General features: G+C 35.5%; 2 protein-coding genes across 2 annotated transcripts; one reads left to right on the top strand and one right to left on the bottom strand.

Annotated features, from left to right (window-relative positions):
- Positions 1 to 439: 439 nt before the first annotated feature.
- lhfpl4b (LHFPL tetraspan subfamily member 4b) lies at positions 440 to 8,382 on the top strand. Its single transcript, XM_048210171.1, has 6 exons — positions 440 to 1,089; positions 1,176 to 1,221; positions 3,663 to 4,111; positions 5,316 to 5,549; positions 6,542 to 6,605; positions 6,726 to 8,382. The coding sequence occupies exons 1-5, from the start codon at positions 984 to 986 to the stop codon at positions 6,565 to 6,567; spliced, it is 861 nt and encodes a 286-aa protein (XP_048066128.1). The 5' UTR covers positions 440 to 983; the 3' UTR covers positions 6,568 to 6,605; positions 6,726 to 8,382.
- Positions 7,908 to 19,562, bottom strand: pcsk1nl (proprotein convertase subtilisin/kexin type 1 inhibitor, like). Its single transcript, XM_048210168.1, has 3 exons — positions 19,405 to 19,562; positions 11,805 to 12,334; positions 7,908 to 10,241 (listed from the first exon to the last, which is right to left on the bottom strand). Exons 1-3 carry the CDS (start codon positions 19,480 to 19,482, stop codon positions 9,848 to 9,850), a joined length of 1,002 nt encoding a protein of 333 aa, XP_048066125.1. The 5' UTR covers positions 19,483 to 19,562; the 3' UTR covers positions 7,908 to 9,847.
- Positions 19,563 to 21,345: the final 1,783 nt, after the last annotated feature.

Here is a 21,345-nt window from a genome sequence, read left to right as displayed (position 1 = left end):
TTAATGACAATTCTCCCTTAATTCTCATTATCATAATGCAAAAAAACCCACAAAAATATTTATTATTATGAAAGTATTTCATATTATTACATAATTATACATTATAATGTGTTGTAATTTTCTTTTTAATTATATATATATATATATATATATATATAATATAAATTATGCATTAATGATTACAGTCAAACCAAAAATTATTCAGACATTTTTTATATTTTTTATATATTTTTACTAGTGGGTGCAGGACACTATAGTTCATTTATGTAAGTGAGGATAGCAAAATAAAATAAACTGTTACATATTATACCCAAAAATTCTTCATACAGTGGACTACCAGTAAATCTGATAAAAAATTTGGGACCAAAAATTATTCAGACACTTTGACCTGACCATGTTTTGCTTAAGTGTTATCTGACATAATTAAGATTAACTTTTTCTGACACAGTTTGTCTCTGAGATCTTGTCATATTTTATTACCATTTTTTAAACTATAGTGAATAAACTGTAATAATGAATGAAATGTTCAAGGTGACTGAATACATTTTGGTTTGACTGTATCAGATCATTCTGTCAGTGAATCTGCTGAATGATGCACAGATGAGCTTCTTCCTTTGACCATTCAAACATTTATTTCTCTGCTGCTGTCTTTCTGCGTTATTTATCTTGCGGTCATCTGAAATGCATCACTTATGCACCATGTATTTATTATTCTCTCACTTCCTCTTTCTTCTCTGCATGGAATATAACGCTTTTAGGATCGATGAGCTGTAACTCTCTTCCCCCTACAGGGATTGACAGATAATTTCATTTTCTCATTGTGCATCATTGGATTGCATTGCTTTTGCCTTTGCGTGCGTGCGTGCGTGCGTGTGTGTCCGTGTGTGTGTGTGTGTGTGTGTGTGTGTACACGCAGAGACCCTCCTCCCAATCAGAATGGCCCTGCGCACCCCCTCCCCTCTGCCACTCTCCTCTCCCTCCATATGTGCAAGGAAGATGGTTGCAACCAGCGTGGGCCTGTTTTTAATGTCGCACATCCTGCCGTGATCCCACCGGGAGCAAGAGGAGGAGAAGAATCATTCCATTCAGGTCAATTTTTCTCTTTCGCTCACTCCCACGCTTTTACATGATGCTGCTCTCCAGTAATTAAATTTTAATGTGATTTTGTCACGCAGTTCCTGTTGTGAGAGGAAGAGACCTGGAAGCAGCCAGAGCAGAGAGGTGAATCATCCTTCATCCATCTATTTTACATTGTTTACCATGTTGAGATCACGTTTTCCTGTCGGTATTCGCTTTCTTAGATGTTCATTTGGCAATGCTTTGTAATATTTTAGGGTTAAAAAATGACCATGGTATTAATGTTTGTACTTTGTACCATGGTAATACCATGTTTCTTAAGGGCATGCTCCATTGTAACGGCATGATGTTCTGTGAAGTGTAATGTAAATGAATATGATGCACTTACAAAAATGGATCAATGGTGTTACCATAGAGTACTGTATAAAAATGGTAACAATTTACAATAAGGTTCCATTTGTTAACATTATAGTTCACTATATTAGTTAACATAAACTAACAACTCTAAAGCATTTATTCATCTTAGTTAATGTTAATTTCAACATTTACTAATACATTATTCAAATCAAACATTGTATCTGTTAATATTAATTAATGGACCTGTGCTAACAATGAACAGTTGTATTTTTATTAATGTTAACAATGGTTAAAAAATACTGTAACAAATTGTAACGTAGTTCGTATGTACGGGAAGAAGGAGGCGGGAACTGGCAAATGTTCAACATAACTTTAATACAAAATAAACAAATACAAAATGAAAGGAAAATATACACACAAACATAACAAAACATAAAATTAAATCCAGGCCTGGTCCTTTCTTGTCGCTCCTCCTTTTATGCTTCCGGAGCTCCTCCGTGAGAGATTTGAGACCGGTGCAACGCGCAGCTGATGCTCGTTTATCACCCGTTACCGGCCTCTCGCCGCTCCCTCACGGCTCTCGCCCGCCCTGCTCGTCACATAACTTTTTTGCTCTTTGTTTGTTACAAATACAATTAATTTACTCACTCTCATGTCATTCCAAACCTGTTTGAATAACTTTCTTCTGTGAAATCCAAAAAAAGATATTTTGAAGAATGTTGGTAACCAAAGTGTTTCGGTTCCCTTTGACTTCCATTGAATGGACAAAAATACAATAGAAGTCAATGGGAATCAAAACTGTTTTCTTAACAACATTCTTCAAAATATCTACTTTTGTGTTTCACAGAAGAAAAAATGTTGTGTGTTTGGAACGACATAAGGGTGAGTAAATTTTCAATTTTCATTTTGGGTGAACTATCCATTTAAAGGGGTCCTTGATTATGATTTCACTTTTTTAACTTTAGTTAGTGTGTAATGTTGCTGTTTGAGCATAAACAACATCTGCAAAGTTAGGACGCTCAAAGTTCAATGAAAAGGGAGATATTTTCTTTTACAGAAATAATTTTTTAAGCACTACAACAAATGACTGGTATGGACTACAACAAGCTTCTTCCTGGGTTGGTGACATCACAAACCCTAAAATTTACATAAACCCCGCCCCCGAGAACACGCAACAAAGGGGGTTAGTCCATGTTGGGCTGCTTTAGAGAAGAGGAAGAGTTGTTGTAGTAGAGTGTTGTTGTCATGCCGTCATTTTACACTGGACTGCTTCACAAACGAGGGTCAATTCAACACTGGATTTGCACAAAAGATTAACATGACGGCACATGGTAGTCGATGAGTTGAATCAACTCCACATCAACTACATAAATTTATCCACTAACCATTCAGAAACGTCCAGTTTCATTCTAAAAGTTGTAACTTCTTCCTGAGTCTCTCCATCAGTGTCGACTCCGGTTTGAACAATGTAAGGCTGAACACCGTTACTGACAATCCTCATTTTGGCTGCGTGAGATTCTCCAGCTTTGTTGTTGTTGAGCAACTGAAGCACGAGCTGTTAAAGCTCCGCCCTCTTCTGGAAAGGGGGCGGGAACGGCAGGTCATTTGCATTTAAAGGGACACACACAAAAATTGTGTTTTTGCTCAAACCCAAATAGTGGCAAATTTGACAAGTTATAATAAATGATCTCTAAATGCTGAAATTAACATTAACTAAGATTAATTAATTGTTTATTCTTAGCTCATGTTAACTAAAGTAGTTAACTAATGAAACTGTATTGTAAAGTGTTACCAAATTTTGTTTAAAATTGTTGTATATGTATAATATAGGGCTGTTCAACGATAATCGTGATTATCGTGTACAAAATAAGAGTCTGTGTTTACGTAATATATGTGTGTTTGTTTTGTGTATAATTATTATGTATATATAAATACACACACATACATGTATATATTTAAGTAATATATGCATGTATGTATAAGTATATATATTTATATTTTTAGATATTTAAATGATATATAAATGTACATATTTTTATAGAAATATAAGATATTTTTCTTAAATGTATACATGTATGTGTGTGTATTTATATATACATAATAATTATACACAAAACAAACACACATATATTACATAAACACAGACTCTTATTTTGTACACGATAATCACGATTATCGTTGAACAGCCCTAGTATAATATTTTGATTATTTTGTCTTATATTAAACAGAACAGAAATTATTACTCCAGCTGTCTCCAGCATGCAGCACCACTCATCTGAGGTGGCCCGTCTGTATCAGACCGAGTTCATCCGGAGCGCCCGGGCGGTGGGCGTGCTGTGGGCCATCTGCACACTCTGCTTTGCTGTTATCGAGGTGGTCATTCTCATCCAGCCATCCTGGGTGGGTACACGAGAGCTTCACTACCGTGGAGGGGGACCGGCCCCTCCGACTGGGACACTCGGCCTCTTTGAAGTCTGCGTGGAGACTGATTGGCCCGTCCCAGACTGCCGGGGGTCTCTTCACACCCTGACCCCACTCCCTGCCTTCCAGTCTCCCGCTGTGCTGGTGTGCATGTCTCTCACCATGGTGTGGGCCAGCGTGGGCTGCCTGTGTCTGTTCAGGTTCTGCAACGCAGCAACGGTCTATAAGATATGCGCTTGGCTGCAGCTCACAGCAGGTGAGATGGTCCTTCAGTTGAAAGAAGTCTCTCATGACAGTAGTATTGTGAGATACTACAATTTAAACAAACTGTTTTCTATTTGAATATATTTAAAAATGAATTTTCAGCATCATTACTCCAGTCTTCAGTGTCACATGATCCTTCAGAAATTATTCTAATATGTTGATTTTTGTGTTTATACTTAATATTTTTATAAAATTAGCTTTATATAAGCATTAGATCATTTATTTTGGCATAAGCATTTATAAAACATGTATTTGAAATAGAAATCTTCTGTAACCTTATAAATGTCTGTCATTTTAATATAGCTGAATAGAAGTATTAATCTCTTTAAATGATTTAAATCTTACTGACCCCAATATATATGTAATTTAAATAAAAATCAAATTTCTTGGTATAAAAAGAAACCTGTTTTAGGACCATTAAGTTGTTTTGCATTGTGACACTATTTTCATGACAATTCAGCAATTCATTTTCCAATTTTCCCTTAAACAGTCATTACTGTAATGCAATCACACATTTTCCTCTTTTGTATTTTAGTACTCATTATTCTCATTCTTTAATTTAATACATTTATATATGCGCAATTTTCATTAAAATTCAGAAAAAATGAAATACAGGTGAAATACAGTATGATCCAGAGATCAGCGTAGTAAGTGATGAATAAGTGATTATAGAAATATTATAGAAATTATTTTATATATATATTATAGAATTATAGAAAGCTTGTGATTTCTTCTAAAGAGCTCATATAATTGTTTTTATCATTTTTAAAGTTTTCCCCCCCCTGAAAGTTCCATTTCTAATGTTATTTGGGGTTTTTTACATCAAAAACGTCATAATTTAGTTTCTCATGACCCTCTTTATGACCCTAAGAGTTAAATAGTCTGTGGTTAAACATGCTGTTTTTGCTATTGTACCTTTAAGACTTCTGGAGGATGTAAACGACCTCGTTTATGATTGGCTAACCTCTGTGCGTGCTGAATGAGGCTCTGGGGTCACAGGCTGTGGGTTTGCTGTCAAGTCCTATATAATTTGCACTGCCATCCTTCAATAACAGCCTCTTTGCGAAGCTATATTCGTTGAGAATCTCTCCACACTGAAATGTGCCCTTCTTGACCAGAAATCTGATCGAAATATGTGAAGCACATTATCTCTCTCTCTCTCGTGTTCCTAATTGCATCTGTGTTTCTCTTCCCAGGCTTCTGTTTGGCCCTGGCGTGCGTGTTGTTCCCAGACTCCTGGGCGTGTGCTGAGATGCGGGCGCTGTGCGGGGAGCGTGTGAGTAGTTTCTCCCCAGGGAACTGCTCCGTGCACTGGGCGTACATACTGGCCATGCTGGGGGTCCTGGATGCCGGCATACTGTCCATGCTGGCTTTTGTATTAGGGAATCGCCAAGATGCCCTGCTGCCAGAAGATGCCAAGGATGGTGATGGTAAACGCTTCACTTATTCTTTCCTGAAATCTCTAAATCAATGAATGTTTTACAGCCCATTTTAAGAGTTTAGTTAGCATGATTTTTAAACAACCATAAACAGATTTTTTCTCAAATAATATTTTATATATACATTTATATATTTATATATATATATATTTAAGTATTAATGTTAAATAAAACTAAAATATTAAAAAAAGTATTAAAACAGTTTCCGTTAATTGAAATAAAGCTGAAATTAAATAAAAAATAAATATTAGATGAAACACTTAGACATGTAGAAAATAACTGAAATAAGTGGGTGCTAAAATGACCAAAACTAAACTGAAATAAAAAATAAAGCTAAATAGAAATATTTTAATAAAAACTAAAACTAATATTAATGAAATTATTAAAATTAAAATACAATTTTGTAAAATACAAAATTGTAAAAATAATAAAAGCTAATTCAAAATATTAATAAATATCAAAATAGAATATAAATTATGCTAAAATAACATTTATTTTGTTATATATGACAATTCTTCCTTAATCCTCAATATCATAAAGCAAAAAACCCCACAAAAAATATTTATTATTATAGAAGTATTACATATTATGTATTTATACATTGTAATATTGTAATTTTCTTTTTAATTTATATATATATATATATATATATATATATATATATATATATATATATATATATAATATACACACACACATTATTTTGCGTTATTCAATCTGCTTTTAAATCTTATTATATATATTATTTATTAATATATTATATATATTAACATATATTTTAACATATTCACATTAATAAATGTTGGCAAATTATTATTCTTTTAATACAAATATACAAAAAAAAAGGCTTTCCTTTTAATTGTGAAATTGTCATAATAAGGTGATATGAGAATGAACTAAATTGACTAAATGTTAGTTCTATTCATTATCATGTTATCCTGTACACACAGACGTTTCAATCATGCTATTTTCTCTCTTCTCAGTGACTGGCTTGTTACTGGCAGCATAAAAGAGGCCTGATCTGTTCTCAACAGTCAGAAACTGCTGGTAAGACTGTAATCTAGTTTCTCTGGGCTTCAGTGATGTTTCTAATTGGCACTAGCATTCGACCCAGCATCCTCTCCTCTCTTCTGTAACTCACATCACTGTTCTTTCTCACCCTCTCAGGTGGCTGTTTCATCACGTCGTCTGTGAACTTCACTCTCGACAAATAATGATGGCATAAAACGTGTGAAGAGATGCTTCTCTCTTCCCCCTCAGCATGATGTCATCATCCTGTGAAGTCAGCTTACATAACCTGTCTGGGTAGAAACAGTCACCTGGCAACAGTATCCGAGTCCTTTCTCCCCTGACAGAGGAACATTAGTCTGATCTTATAATGGTGGCTCTAAATAGAGAAGAGGAAAGGTTATGTTCTTTAGTGCATTTCTATTAGAGTTATAGTCCAGGTCTCTGCGACCTCGTACGATGCACAAACAGATCAAGTGAATGTGGTTTCCAATTAAATGATGTTTGATGTTTGGTTCTGTGTTCTGGACATTTCTTGTGCATGAATTTAAATTGAGATCTGAAGATGAACAGTCACAGTTTCAGTATTACAATTCTGTAAAATCTGTTTAATTAGTTTTATTGTTGACCTATTTATTTTCTTAATGCATGCGTCTGGTCTGTGTGTGTGTGTGTATATATATATATATATATATATATATATATATATATATATATATATATAAAATATACACACACACACACAGTACTGGTCAGATGTTTGGAAAATTACAGCATATTAGAATGATTTCTGAAGGATCATGTGACACTGAAGACTGGAGTAATGGCTGATGAAAATTCAGCTTTGCATCACAGAAATAAATTATATTTTAAAGTATATTAAAATAGAAAACCATTATTTTAAATTGTAATAATATTTCACAATATTACTGTTTTTTCTGTATTTTTGATCAAATAAATGAAGGCTTGATGAGCAGAAGAGACTTCTTTCCAAATCTATTTTAATTAAGATCCAGTCCACTCACTTTGTATACAGTCCAGTGAACAAATAATGTTCCCACCCTAGATATATATATTTTTGTTGTTGCTTGATTGCTGTTTCACATGGAAATGTCATAATATGGTTGTAAAGTTGAATACAACTTCTGTTTCATGCCGATTTTAAAACTGCATGTCGCTGTGCTGTATTGCGAGTCATCTTCACCTATCGTTATATATAACAAGTCCTTGTCTTAGTCGAGACTCTTATGTGATTTTATTAAGCCAATGCATTAATTGTTAAATATGATGTAATTTCTAATCCACTTCCAGTTTAAAAGCAATGCACAGTTCTAAACAAACTTTTGGTGTTCACATACATTTTATTAGCACGTACAGTGATTTTTGTTGTTTGACAAAACTTGCAGTGCAGAGATATGTATTTTTGTACAAGATTTTATGACTGCACGAAAAGCGTTTATATACTCAGAGCCACGATTTCCTTCACAAATAGTCAGATTACAAACCCAGAGGGCAGGAAGTTGGGACAGTGATTAGATAGTATCAGACAGAGTATTTCAAAGCCAAGTCAAGGAGGACAAAATAACATTTTATCAAGCTTGGATAGGATGCAAATGACATTACGAAGATGGCACACCACTTTAACAGCCAATCAGAGAAAGAGAGGACAGGAAACTCACTGTTTGACATTTAGACGGGCTCTTTCTGAGTCTAAACTCACGTAGTGCTGCTTATTGCTGGATAAAGCAGCAGATCTGATGTGTTGTGCTGTTTAAACCTGTACCAGATATCTTCTGCAATAAAAATAATTAAGAGATTTTTGTTTCTCAATCATTTGTTTCAAACAAAAACTTAATTTCTAAAAGAACATACAGTAGTAGATTTAGGTATGTCAAACTTCCAACTTTCATAAGTCACGTACTGTAAATATAAATATAAATTAATTTGGATTTGGATTCTGGATTAAGCAGTTTATAACTATAGACTGGTGTTTGGGTTCTGTTCTGTGTAGATTCATTGCCATTTGGATGTAAATGTCTTCATCCTTACACTTCTGTTCAAAAGTTTGGAGTTCTCATCAAGGCTGCATTTATTTGACAAAAATGCAGTAAAAACTAATATTGTTAAATATTATTACTATTTAAAATAAAAAATGTTTTGGTTTAATATAGTTTTACACAACATATTTCATGTGAAATATACAACATGATATATTTATTAATGTGGAATGTGGTACATTTCATGTTCTTTAGAAATCATTCTAATATGCTGATTTGGTACTCAAGAAACATTTCTGATTATTATGAATGTTGAAAATTCAAAAATTCAAATTCATAGAAAATTCATAAAAACAGCATTTATTTGAAATACAAATCTACTGTAACATTATAAATGTCTTTACTGTAACTTTTGATCAATTTAATGCATCCTTGCTGAATATACATATTAATTTCTTAACCCAAAAAATAAACCCCAAACTTTTGAATGGTATTGTGTATAAATTAGATTCCACATCCATGTTTAGGTTGTGTATTATCAACGGCCTACTCTGGGTAGCTGTTTTATAGACTAATTTATGTTCATTATTACAGGAAATATTCAATACAGCAACCTAGAAATGACTTTATTTTCCGTATAGAGCTGCAGTTCGGTTAAACAGCAGAAATGCTGAAAGCACAATGTGAGCTCTGAAATGGGCCAAAGAGGTTCTCCACTCCCACTGACAGCTGTAGTAAAGCTCTGATATATAAGGTTCAGATATATAAGGATATATGGAGCATGACAGGAGCAGAACCAGCAGCAAACGCTCCTTCAATCTGTGGAGGAGCTCTGGGATTCCGGGTTGCCGAGTTGTAAACGGCCCTCAGTAGAAACTCACGAGAAACATCACCTAAACGCACTCTTGCGTGACCCTGGTCAAGCTGTGGTTTTGTTTTTAAGAACTGAGTGAGATACCGTCTGGTTACCAACAGCATGTCAACAAGGTATTAAAATGCCTGTACAATGTGGCAAGAAAAAACAAAAGCATATTCCATAAGCTGTTATGTGTGTGGAATTTATTATTATAGTATAACATCGAAACAGAGTAACATCATATCAGAGTACCTTGGCAAGCAGGCCTGATTAGACTTAGGCGGATGACAATGAATGCTGGCGTTTCTGAAAGCAAGTGAATTGTTGCCGTCCCCATCAGAAACTCTCGCTCGCTCTGTCTGTCTTGACTTCCTTCTTTTTCCCTTCCCCACATTTCCCTTGTTTCCTCTGACTTTCACATGCACTCTTTAGGCTGGCAGGTACTGCAGGATGTGCTGTGCGATCAGGGCGGGGTCATAGGTCAGGGCTCTGCGCTTGCGGCTGGTTTTTTTGGGGGGTGGCAGGTCAGTGTCTATGCGCTTCATTCTCTGCAGGCCGACGTGTGGCGTTCTGTTGCTCTGACCTGCGATGCCGTCGTCGTCGACGTCGTCGTCGAGTCTTTTCACCCTCAGCAGCGATGCCTCCACCTGGGGGGAGGGGGCAGGGGCGGAGTCTAGGGAGCGACGGGAGCGTTTTAGGGCGGGTCCTGCGGATCGCTCCATGCTGGCCACGGCGCTCAGGTCCCGTTTAGCACGCTGGTTTGAAGGGCCTCCCTGATTGCCGCCCGAAGCCAAGCTGGAGAGGATCTTCTCAACAAGGTACCTTAATAATGCAAAGACAGAAATACTGTTGTTTGTTTGCTTAACGTTATCATGAAATCGGCAGCTGTTGTGAGAAACTTAATGCACACTGCAGTAAGCTAGATCGATATTAGACATGGTAAAACATGATACTCACTGTAAATCAAGCAAACAAGATTTAAACAATAAAAATGATTGATAACAATGATTAGTTTTTTGTCTATAAATGTATCCACACAGTTGGTCCCTTGTCTAATAAAACACATAATATATTAAAGCGTCTTTGGTGTTTCCATGGTTTCTACAAAATAAAACCGTAAATCTAGGGTAACGCGAGTATGATGTCATTGATAGGTGATGCACAGACACGGTCCATGTCCTATGTAAAAATGACTTATATCTCTGGATTTAAACATTATTGGAAACATCTGGAATAATGTAAGTACACAAGTTAACAAAATATATAACACTGTTCTAGTGGTTTTTGGATATTTTAATCCAAAAATATTACATATTATATGCCTTTAACATTTTTTTGTTTGTTTTTTTCTTGGCAAAAATCACCTGTGCATGTTTTTCAAAAACATTTTTTTTGTGGTCAAATTATAATAAATTCTGACACTGAGCAGATATTTTATTATAATTTATACAATTATAGGTTATATTAATATTTTGAATTAACTTTTATATTTTCATTTTTGATTTTAATTTTAGTTATTTTTTTATAATTTTATGTGCTTTTGTCACATTTATTAGGATTTTTTACTATTTACTTTTACTTCATCTAATATTTATTTTATTATATTTTCAGTTTTCATTTTAGTTTAATATTTGTAGCAATTTTGTTATGTGCTTTTGTCGTTTTTATTAGTTTTTGTTTAAAATATTATTTATTTTAGTTTAGGTTTTGATCTAATATTTATATTTTTTATTGATATATTGAATTAGATTTTTACTATATTTTAAGTATTCATTTTATTATTATTATTATTTAAACATTACTATTTAGGTTTAATATATTTTTATTTTATTGTTTAATATTTTAATATTTTCATTTATTTTTTATTTTCAGCTAGTAATTTCAGTGCTTAAACTTATTTCAGTTAGTTGGCAAAGTTGTTTTTTTCATAAAAATATATGTAAAAATATACTGAGACAAACATTAAGTTGGCTTGAAAAAGCCGGACCAGAAAGTTTAAAGTAGTTTTAAAAGTTTGAAGGTTTTCAGTTTGAAAGTTTAAGTTTTAGTTTAGTAGTTTAGATAGATAGATAGATAGATAGATAGATAGTTGGCTGCTAGTGTGTTGCTATGCAGTTGCTAGGGTACTCGGTTAGTTGCTAAGGTGTTGCTATATGGTTGCTAAGGTATTCTGAGTGGTTGCTGCTATGTGGTTGCTAAGGTACTTGGGGTGGTTGCTAGGGTGTTGCTAAGATATATATATATATATATATATATATATATATATATATATATATATATATATATATATATATATATATATAAAATTTCAACTTTATTTTAATGAACAACATTTTTTAAATAGTTGATAACCCTGATTCTGAGCCATCGGCATGTTTCCATTACCTGAGCATCTCTTGGTCTTTGTCCTGCTCTCTCTCTGGAATCCTGTTGTTTGTCGGAGCAAGTCCAGCCTGCATCAGTCTCTCCTGCTTGTAGCGGTTGAGTAGAGCCTGAGTAAGCTGAGGATCCAGAAGGCCCTGGGGCTTGGCCATGCTCACAGCCTGCTCTGTCTCATCGTAGTCCGGAGGGTAGGGTCCCTGGAAATCACCCTCATCCTCCTCATCTTCCTCTGGTTTGCCCTGTCTGTTATTCTGTGCTTCGTTAAGGAGACGCAGCATTGATGCCAGATAAGCTGCTTCCTGTTCCCGCCTCTGATCGTTCTCCACCAGTCGCTGGAGGGCTTGTCCAAGACCTTGAGCCCTCAAGACCTCTGGTTGGTAGTACAGATCATTGCCCCGACTCTTGAAGTCAGCAGCGGGATAAGACATCATCTGGGCCTCGTAGGGCACTGAGTCACGCAGGTCTCTTCGGAGACGCACTCCACCTGCCTGGCTGTCAAAGCTGCGACCGCCGCCACGCATGGCTGAGAGAGGCTGAGAAACAGAAACCCAACAGCTGACTGATGAAAAATGTCTCCTGTTTCCATGTTAAAGCAATATAAACAATTTTGTGCACATTTTGGTACAGAAAAGTTTTATTTACATCATTTTGTATTTATAAGCTGTTTTCCTCATAGGGACCAAAAAATGGGGACCATTTTGTCCCCACAAAATTTACTCATATTTTAAACCCTAAAATTAAAAATTTTTAGTGAACATTTTTAAATACAAACCATAAAATCACACTACAAACTGTCAGATATCACTGAAATAGGAGTCTTGAGAAATCAGATAAATGCCCGCGCTTTTTTTAGCCAATCATAAAAGCTTTCTGCAAGGAGAGGAAGAAAACTAAGTATTCCCAAAATATGGATGTAACAACGAAAGTAATAAAATTCACTTTTGTTTTAATTAACTGATAATGTATGCATTTAATTTACAGTTTTTATTTCTTTCGTGCGCGTTTAAATCGCCTTACTAAACTGACCAATCAGAATGAATATTCAAATAACGCAGGCTGTCCATTCCAGCCAATCAGCTTTTAATATCACCTTTAGTTCGTATCAGAGCCGTTGATGTTTTTAACGGCTCTGCGTTCCTGTGTGATTAAGAAGATATGGATAACAGATGAAGGGAAACCTCGAAACAAGAGAGGCTGAACGACCGAGCTATGAATTTACAATAATGATGGAGTGGAGGATGGAGTTTGTCTGCACAGTGGTAAGTGGATGGTAGATGGAATGGGGCTCTCCATTCATAAATAAATGTTTATAATTTATGGTCTACTCTGTATATGGCGATGCAAGATTAACGTTAGATCCGTTGACTTTGACATGGCTTTGGTGGATGGGGTTTGGTTTGCTAGCGGGAGATTTGTGAAATTGTTAAAGGTGCTGTAATCGATTTCAGTCATTTTGGCAGCTTTACCTAAACTTTTTTATTGTTAGTAAAAAAACAAACAAAGTTTTTACTAAAACGACTGAAATTGCTTACATAATCTTTAATGGGGCTCTCCATTCATAATGCTTCTAATGGTCTGTAGATGACGGTGAATTTGTGATATTTGTCTGGGTATGAATTTAAATTAAGGGTTCATTCACCCAAAAATGAAAATAATGTCATTTATTACCCACCCTCATGCTGTTCCACACCCGTAAGACCTTCGTTAATCTTCAGAACACAACTTAAGATATTTTTGTTGAAATCCGATGACTCCGTGAGGCCTGCATAGCCAGCAATGACATTTCCTCTCTCAAGATCCATTAATGTACTAAAAACATATTTAAATCAGTTCATGTGAGTACAGTGGTTAAATATCAATATTATAAAGTGACAAGAATATTTTTGGTGCGCCAAACACTGCTTCATTAAAGGTGCCCTAGAATTAAAAATTGAATTTATCTTGGCATAGTTAAATAACAAGAGTTCAGTACATGGAAATGACATACAGTGAGTCTCAAAACCATTGTTTCCTCCTTCTTATATAAATCTCATTTGTTTAAAAGACCTCAGAAGAACAGGCGAATCACAACATAATACCGACTGTTTATTCATTAATATGTATGACCCCAATATTTGCATATGCCAGCTCATGTTCAAGCCATTAGACAAGGGCAGCCAGTATTAACGTCTGGATGTGCACAGCTGAATCAACAGACTAGGTAAGCAAGCAAGAACAATAGCGAAAAATGGCAGATGGAGCAATAATAACTGACATGATCCATGATATCATGATATTTTTAGTGATATTTGTAAATTGCCTTTCTAAATGTTTCGTTAGCATGTTGCTAATGTACTGTTAAATGTGGTTAAAGTTACCATTGTTTATACTATATTCACGGAGACAAGACTGTCGTTATTTTCATTTTTTAAACTCTTGCAGTCTGTATAATTTATAAACTTCATTCTTTATAAATCTCTCCAACAGTGTGTAATGTTAGCTTTAGCCACGGAGCACCATCAAACTCATTCAGAATCAAATGTAAACATCCAAATAAACACTGTACTTACGCGATTAGACATGCTGTATGACGAACTCTTTGTAAAGATCCATTTTGAGGGTTATATTAGCTGTGTGAACTTTGTTTATGCTGGTTAAGGCAAGCGAGAGTTCCGGGGGCGGAGAGCACGAGATTTAAAGGGGCCGCGCAAGGAATCAGTTAAAAAAATTAATTAAAAAAAATCTATGTCGTATTTTGAGCTGAAACTTCACAGATTCATTCAGGGGACACCTTAGACTTATATTACATCTTTTAAAAAGACGTTCTATGGCACCTTTAAGTTTAGGAGCGTTATGAAACAGTGTGTCGAATCATGATTCGGATCCCGTGTCAAACCGCCAAACTGCTGAAATCACGTGACTTTGGCGTGCCGAACTGCTGATTCGACAAAAAAGATTAATAATGCTCCGAAGCTTCCTGAAGCAGTGTTTTGAAATCGGCCATCACTAAATAAGTCGTTATTTTGGGGTTTTTTGGCGCACCAAAAATATTCTTGTCGCTTTATAATATTAATATTTAACCACTGTACTCACATGAACTGATTTAAATATGTTTTTAGTACATTAATGGATCTTGAGAGAGGAAATGTCATTGCTGGCTATGCAGGCCATCAGATTTCAACAAAAATATCTTAATTTGCATTCCGAAGATGAACGAAGGTCTTACGGGTGTGGAACAGCATGAGGGTGAGTAATAAACTACATTATTTTCATTTTTGGGTGAACTAACCCTTTAATTCAACATTGTTATAGATGCTCTAAGTGATTTCAGGTGCATGTTTTTATTTTATTCTTAACTTCTTTTGTTGTTTGTAATACAAAAAAGTTTAGTGAAAATGATCAAAATGACTGAAATCATCTATAACAATTTAATTAATGCTATTTAATATTGTATTGTTAGTAATAACACAGGACATATTGTTTTGAATGTGAGAAAGTGCAATGCTTAATATGGCGGAATAATATGGTCCCGCCTTCTAAATAAGAGCCAATCACTGATTGGTAAAGTCATCGCGTCACGTTAGAAGCTCAGGTTCCTATAGAAACAGTCAGACGCGTGCTTCCTGCGCATGCGCATTAGCTTGATCCAGCCTGAAAAATACTTTTTTTTTTTTCATGATTCGAGCGTTTAGAAGCAAAATTTATGAGACGGTTGTTGTCAGATTTCATTGGTGATTTCAAATATGAAATTTAAACGAAAACTTGGCAAACAGTTTTGGAAAATTTGATGCTTCCCCATTCAAAGAGATAGGAGCTGCACTTGCATGCCCGAGAGGTGTTTCAAAGATGGCCGCCGAGTGAAATGACTTGTCTTAAACGAACTTTGATTTAATGCAATTTAATAACATAATTTAACCTTATTTAGCAATTATTATATTCAGATGACAAACTCTGATAAATGTTAGATTTGTAGATTCTGTAGTGCATCTGCCTTTGAGAGCACAGAAACAAACCTCCCACACCAATACCACGCTTTAAGCCGCGCACACACTTAACGATTGTAAGGCCGATTATGAATGTAAATTGATACTTATGACTGATCGCGCTCAAACGCGTCCAGTCAGAGCCAGTTGCGTTCAGTCTGCGATTACAGTCGGTGTTCAAATTCCATGCGTGAGTATATAAATCGGCTCCAGTCGAAGGAAACAATCGGTATGTGTGTTCAGTTCAGTCTTAGAATGTTTCAGCTAATCGTTAGGTGTGTCCCCGGCTTTACATACGAATCATTCATGCATTCGACACAGTTCACCACATTTCATTCAGAGGAAGCATTAGTAAGCACATTTTCCATCTGCACTCATCCTCGCACCTCCTCTCCATCCACAGTGAGTCAGACATTTAATTACACTTGCACACTATTGAGAGGAAAAGAAAGATGCTTTTCAAGAAGCTGAAATCACTGTAGTGTGCATAGCAAGCACATTCTGACAGTATGAGTAACCAGCTCCTCTTCAGCGTATATTAGTTCTGTCACTGGCTGTGATGATCTATGTCCACCATTACTGATAGGAGACCTGTGTTTCAGCAGTGATTTATTGTCTAGAGCCTTGAATCTGTTATCCACTGAACAGCTCAAGCCTGAGGTTATGAACAAAGTGCTGAGTCATGACATTGTCTTCACCCTCTGTGTGCTGCGTAATTATTTTGAATTGCAAAGTGAACACTGAGAGACAACTAGCCCAACTAGTGTTCAGAAACTACCCACTGTGCAAGATTTGTGTTACTGTAAATCATATTCTGCATCAGCTGTGTCAGATTGATACATGAAACTTTCTGTGTTGAGTCAGTTCTTCAGTTTGAGCTTTGTGGTATTTCAGGGCTGTTATGATTCATAATAAATGAGGCGGATCGTGACGTCTGAAACTAAAGGAACAGGATTCCTCTGGCCGCTGAGTTGATTTGATGACTCACTCTGGCGCATTATGACGTCTGTCCCGCCTCAGACGTACAGTACACATTGTGTGTGTGGGTGGTGGGAAGATCTTGCTGTTCATACCATGAGTTCAAGTGGTGTTGATGTCCTCCGGTTCCTTACCATCTGCTCTACCTCCGCATTACTGCACCAATGGACAGATTTCTAACATGAACAACTATCTGCAAAGTTACAAACACCCTCTGCTAGCTCGTTAAACTCCTGCAGACGCCAGCCAAAGTGCGTCACATCAGTTTGCAGTTGTGTGTGTCATTGTAGAACGTGCTAGAGATAATTAATGTTAATTTGTCTGCACACGCTTCTTTTTTCTATTGTTATTTTGTTGTCATGCACCTGAGACCAATTAGGGTGCGTGGGTTTTATTAATAGTAATGGTGTAAAAAATGTTTACGTTAAAAACAGTACAGTTTAAGTGTAACCCAATCAGTGTTGTTATTTGTTAACTAAAACTATTACTAAATCATTTACAAATAAAATAAAATAAATATTGGAATGTAAAAATATTAATATTATTGATTCTAGTGCTGTCAAATCAATTAATCATGATTAATCGTATCTAACATAAGTCTGCAATATATATATATATATATATATATATATATATATATATATATATATATATATATATATACATAGAGACATATATACAAACTTGTTATATGCGATTAATCACAATCATTAGTAGTATTAATTAGTGGTGCCAAATCAATTAAACGTAATTAACTGCATCTAACAAAAGTTTGTAAATAATATTTATAGTGTGTATATATGAAGTGCCGTCTGAAATTTTCTTCTAAAATGAGCATTTTTATCAAGCTTGTATGTTTAGGTTCAGTAATTTCACTTTAATGGCAAGTAATAGGTCCTTTTCATTGCCATTAAAGCGAATTAACTGAACATAAACATACGAGCTTGTTAAAAATGCTCATTTTAGAAGAAAATTTCAGATGGCAGGCTTTTGCATCTGAAGTCTCACACACACAGACACTCACACACATATATATTTGCAAACGTTTATGTTAGATGTGATTAATCACGATTAATCAATTTGACAGCACTAATTACTAAAACTAAAGCTGAAATAAAAATAAAATAAAGCTAAATATATAAAAAATACAATTTAGAAATGTTGCAACTAGATGAAATACATACTAATAATAATATTGAAAATAATTACTAAAACTAAAGCTGAAATAAAAATAAAATAAAGCTGAATAGAAATATAAAAACAAACTAATAAAAATAACAAACACACAATAATATTACTATGACTTAAACTAAAATTAAAGTTGCAAAATGAAAATATAAAAAGTAATTAAAATATTAATACTATAATCAAATGTATATAAATAATAATAAAATATATCTGTATAAGTATCAAAGTTTATAATAAAAATATATTAATGTTTATTCATTCAAATTGTTAAATACATTTTTTTTACTTGAATTAAATCAGTTAATTTAGATAATAGCACATGAAGCACTTTTTACAGTATAAATAGGATGGATGGATGTGAGAAAACTGAGTGTGCTCTCTGAAAGCTGTTGCCATGGCAGCGTTCCTCCTCCGCTCGGAGTGAAAGACTGGCTGTTTGTTCTGCTAATGAGATTGTGCTTCCTCTCCTATTGATTTTGTCCTGTGTTGTCCTTCAGATACGGCCCATAATCCTTCACACGTCCTCAAAATCACTGTGGCGTTTACATTCTGCTCTGTATCAGTGACGGACGCTGTCCGTGGTGCTGAAAACCTGAGCTCATACTCTAATGACTGCAACAGATGCTCACAACAAACTCTACTAGTTACTTTAATTCACGACAGCTGTCCAAGATCTCTCCAATGCATCAGTGCTGCTGAACTGTCATTTTTATGAGAAATACATTACAGGGATCTAGAGACCAGTATATCACAAGCCCTATTGTTGCAAATAAGACTTGTAACACTAACACTTGTTCTTGAATTCAATAAAATTCAGTGTTTAAAATCTCAGAATAGACCTACATTTAGTTAATGACAAAATATAGAACAGGCATAGAACAGAAGAATCAACAAATACAAGACACATTGCTGTCTCTCGATATAAAATAACATGTAGCTCTTTAATTGAACAATGCATGTAATGTTTAATGTGATCTTAGGTTGTTTGCAGAAGCTTCCATTTCTAGATACTGCCTTTCAGAGAAATTTCCAGAATATAATCAGGATTCTATTGGCCAGTAAAGCCCTGTTGATATGTGCTCTGTTGTTGCCAGGCAATGATGATTTGTACGCCCTATTTCACGCCATCTGGCTCGAGTGATCTCGATCAGTTTATACCAGAAATGAACACGCAGCCTAGCGTAACATATAAAAAGCATCTAAATAGTACACAGTGTACTTCCACATATTCAAAATTATCCATGTGCAGTGTATACGTGATTCATATACAAATATTTGAAATGAAATGGGAATGTACCATTAAACAGAATGAAATCAGCATTTACCAGCAAATGCAAACCTCTATACTAACTGTATTGTGGTAAAAAGGAAGAAAACATGCAGGTTAAAATGTAGCTATAGAGGAATGAGAGTGAATTAAGCACTCAGTCTCACCAAACACACATGATCAGGAACTGGTGTGGTGTTTGGTTTACCTTTGCCTCTGGTGCGGGGATCTGGAACAGCGTCAGAGAGAGGAAAAGCAGAAAAGAGCTGGTCAGTAGGCCCGACATCCTGGAGGAGAGAATGTAGCTGCCTCTGCAGTGAAGAGAAACGCTGCCACTGAACACCAGCGCAGAGATGGACAGAGAGAGAGGGACGGAGAGAGAGAGGGAGCAGGGCAGAGGGGGAGGAGCTTCACTTTTACTCTGAATAGAGATGCAACACAGAGAGAGAGAGAGAGAGACTGTGCTTGTGATTTTGCATGGTAAAGATGGTGAAAATTAGAGCCTGACCATATCGGATGGTTTTTGGGGGGCAGATACCGATATTAGGGAGTAAAAAAAGTCTGATATTGATATATCGGACAATATTTTTAATGTATATATTACAGAGTTGCAACAGTTCAAATTACTGCCGGTTCATTTTTTATCACGGTTTTCAGTTTCAGTACAGTTTGGTATGTTCAGGGAAAATAGGACAACTGTCAAATAAAAAATAAAGAAAAAAAAAACAAATAATCAAACTACGAGCAACAGAAGGTATTTCAGGTATCTAACAGTATAGGTACAGAAAATGAATAAAATAATCATATATAAAATAACACTACATATTATCTTCACTGTATAAATTAAGTAAAGATTAATCATTATTGAAGTTAAAGCTATTCAGTCAAGAGCAGTGAGTGGTTTCTTTGTCATTTGTTGTTTTATTGAAATTAAAAACACGGAGAGCAGGAATATTAGGCTTCTTTCTCTTTAAGACATAATGCACGATCCAGTACATATATTGTTACACATGCGTTGTTTTCTTCACTGTTATACGTTCACTTAAGATATAACCAACTATGTTATACTCACCGAAATGGGCATGTTGACATAATTTTTGTGTGAATTTGTCCATTCAAGCACAAGACTTGAAAGAGAACTCAGTATTTGTGTGCTGTCTAAGAGAAGCATGTGCACGCTTTGGGTGAGTGCACAAATTCTTGCTCATGTATGTATAAATTAGCAAGGCTTAAATGAGTTTAGTTTAAACACAGATAGCAACATGTGCTGTTCATGTCTCACCTATCAACACTCAGGTGATGACGGCGTAAATGACTGCTCATATTCCAGAATACGGCACTCGCATTGAACAAAAGTTTACAAGTGTGACTGTTTTTGTCCACGCTTTTTTATCATCGCTGTTGTAATGTATTGGGAAGCCAGAATGCACATTCATCGACTGAAACATACATTAGCTGAACTATCTCTCTGTCTGTTTTAGATGTTGCTATTTTCAACAAACCATATTGATGCGTCATCAGATTTGAGATGAGCCGCGGTGCAAGTGCGTGCCGAAAATGTTCACATTGGTGGCATATCTGCATCATATATGCAGATGCAGATAGGGCTGTCGTGATAACCGCAATATCGTAATACCGCGCTTTTGACGAGCCAACCGCAGAACACGTTTTAAACTTCATACACGTGTACTAATTATTAAATAAGGTAATAATGATAGCATAATGTGTACCATGGTGATTTGTACAGAGGCTCCGTAGATATGCACTAAACAAGCCTAAACAGACAGTGAATGTGAGAGAGATCGACTGAGCGCGTGCGATTACCTGCGTCTGTCCTTCAGGCCGAGACATATATTTGTGAAAAAAAGTTGTCGTGTCCAAGGATAGCGAAGCATCGAAGCATTACTGGTCAACTGAGCCTTATAAAGTGGCGCTCAACGTTAAAATGATCTCAACAGCTTGTTTCATTTAATCTCTCTTTGAATGAATCTGCGTTTTTGCAGTTGAATGAACGGCCTTGTATCACAACAATGTAACTGCACTGACTGACAGCCCGTCTAGAACGCGCAGAGATGAGTAACGTTAGTTCTGCTTATACTCGTGAAATATCAGCAGAAAGTCTTGTTTGGTCAGATTCGAGGATCGGAGC

Source organism: Megalobrama amblycephala, linkage group LG12, assembly GCF_018812025.1.
Source record: "Megalobrama amblycephala isolate DHTTF-2021 linkage group LG12, ASM1881202v1, whole genome shotgun sequence".
Lineage (NCBI taxonomy): Eukaryota > Metazoa > Chordata > Actinopteri > Cypriniformes > Xenocyprididae > Megalobrama > Megalobrama amblycephala.
This window is presented reverse-complemented; position numbering and strand designations above follow the sequence as displayed.

Bases quoted from the DNA above. Each gene is read 5' to 3' on its own strand.
- lhfpl4b (XM_048210171.1), top strand. From the start codon at position 984: ATGTGCAAGGAAGATGGTTGCAACCAGCGTGGGCCTGTTTTTAATGTC. The intron at 1,222-3,662 runs GTGAATCATCCT...TATATTAAACAG, and splicing joins GAAGCAGCCAGAGCAGAGAG to AACAGAAATTATTACTCCAG. The intron at 5,550-6,541 runs GTAAACGCTTCA...CTCTCTTCTCAG, and splicing joins AGATGCCAAGGATGGTGATG to TGACTGGCTTGTTACTGGCA.
- pcsk1nl (XM_048210168.1), bottom strand. From the start codon at position 19,482: ATGTCGGGCCTACTGACCAGCTCTTTTCTGCTTTTCCTCTCTCTGACG. The intron at 12,335-19,404 runs GTAAACCAAACA...TCTGTTTCTCAG, and splicing joins TCCCCGCACCAGAGGCAAAG to CCTCTCTCAGCCATGCGTGG. The intron at 10,242-11,804 runs GTAATGGAAACA...TGCATTATTAAG, and splicing joins AAAGACCAAGAGATGCTCAG to GTACCTTGTTGAGAAGATCC.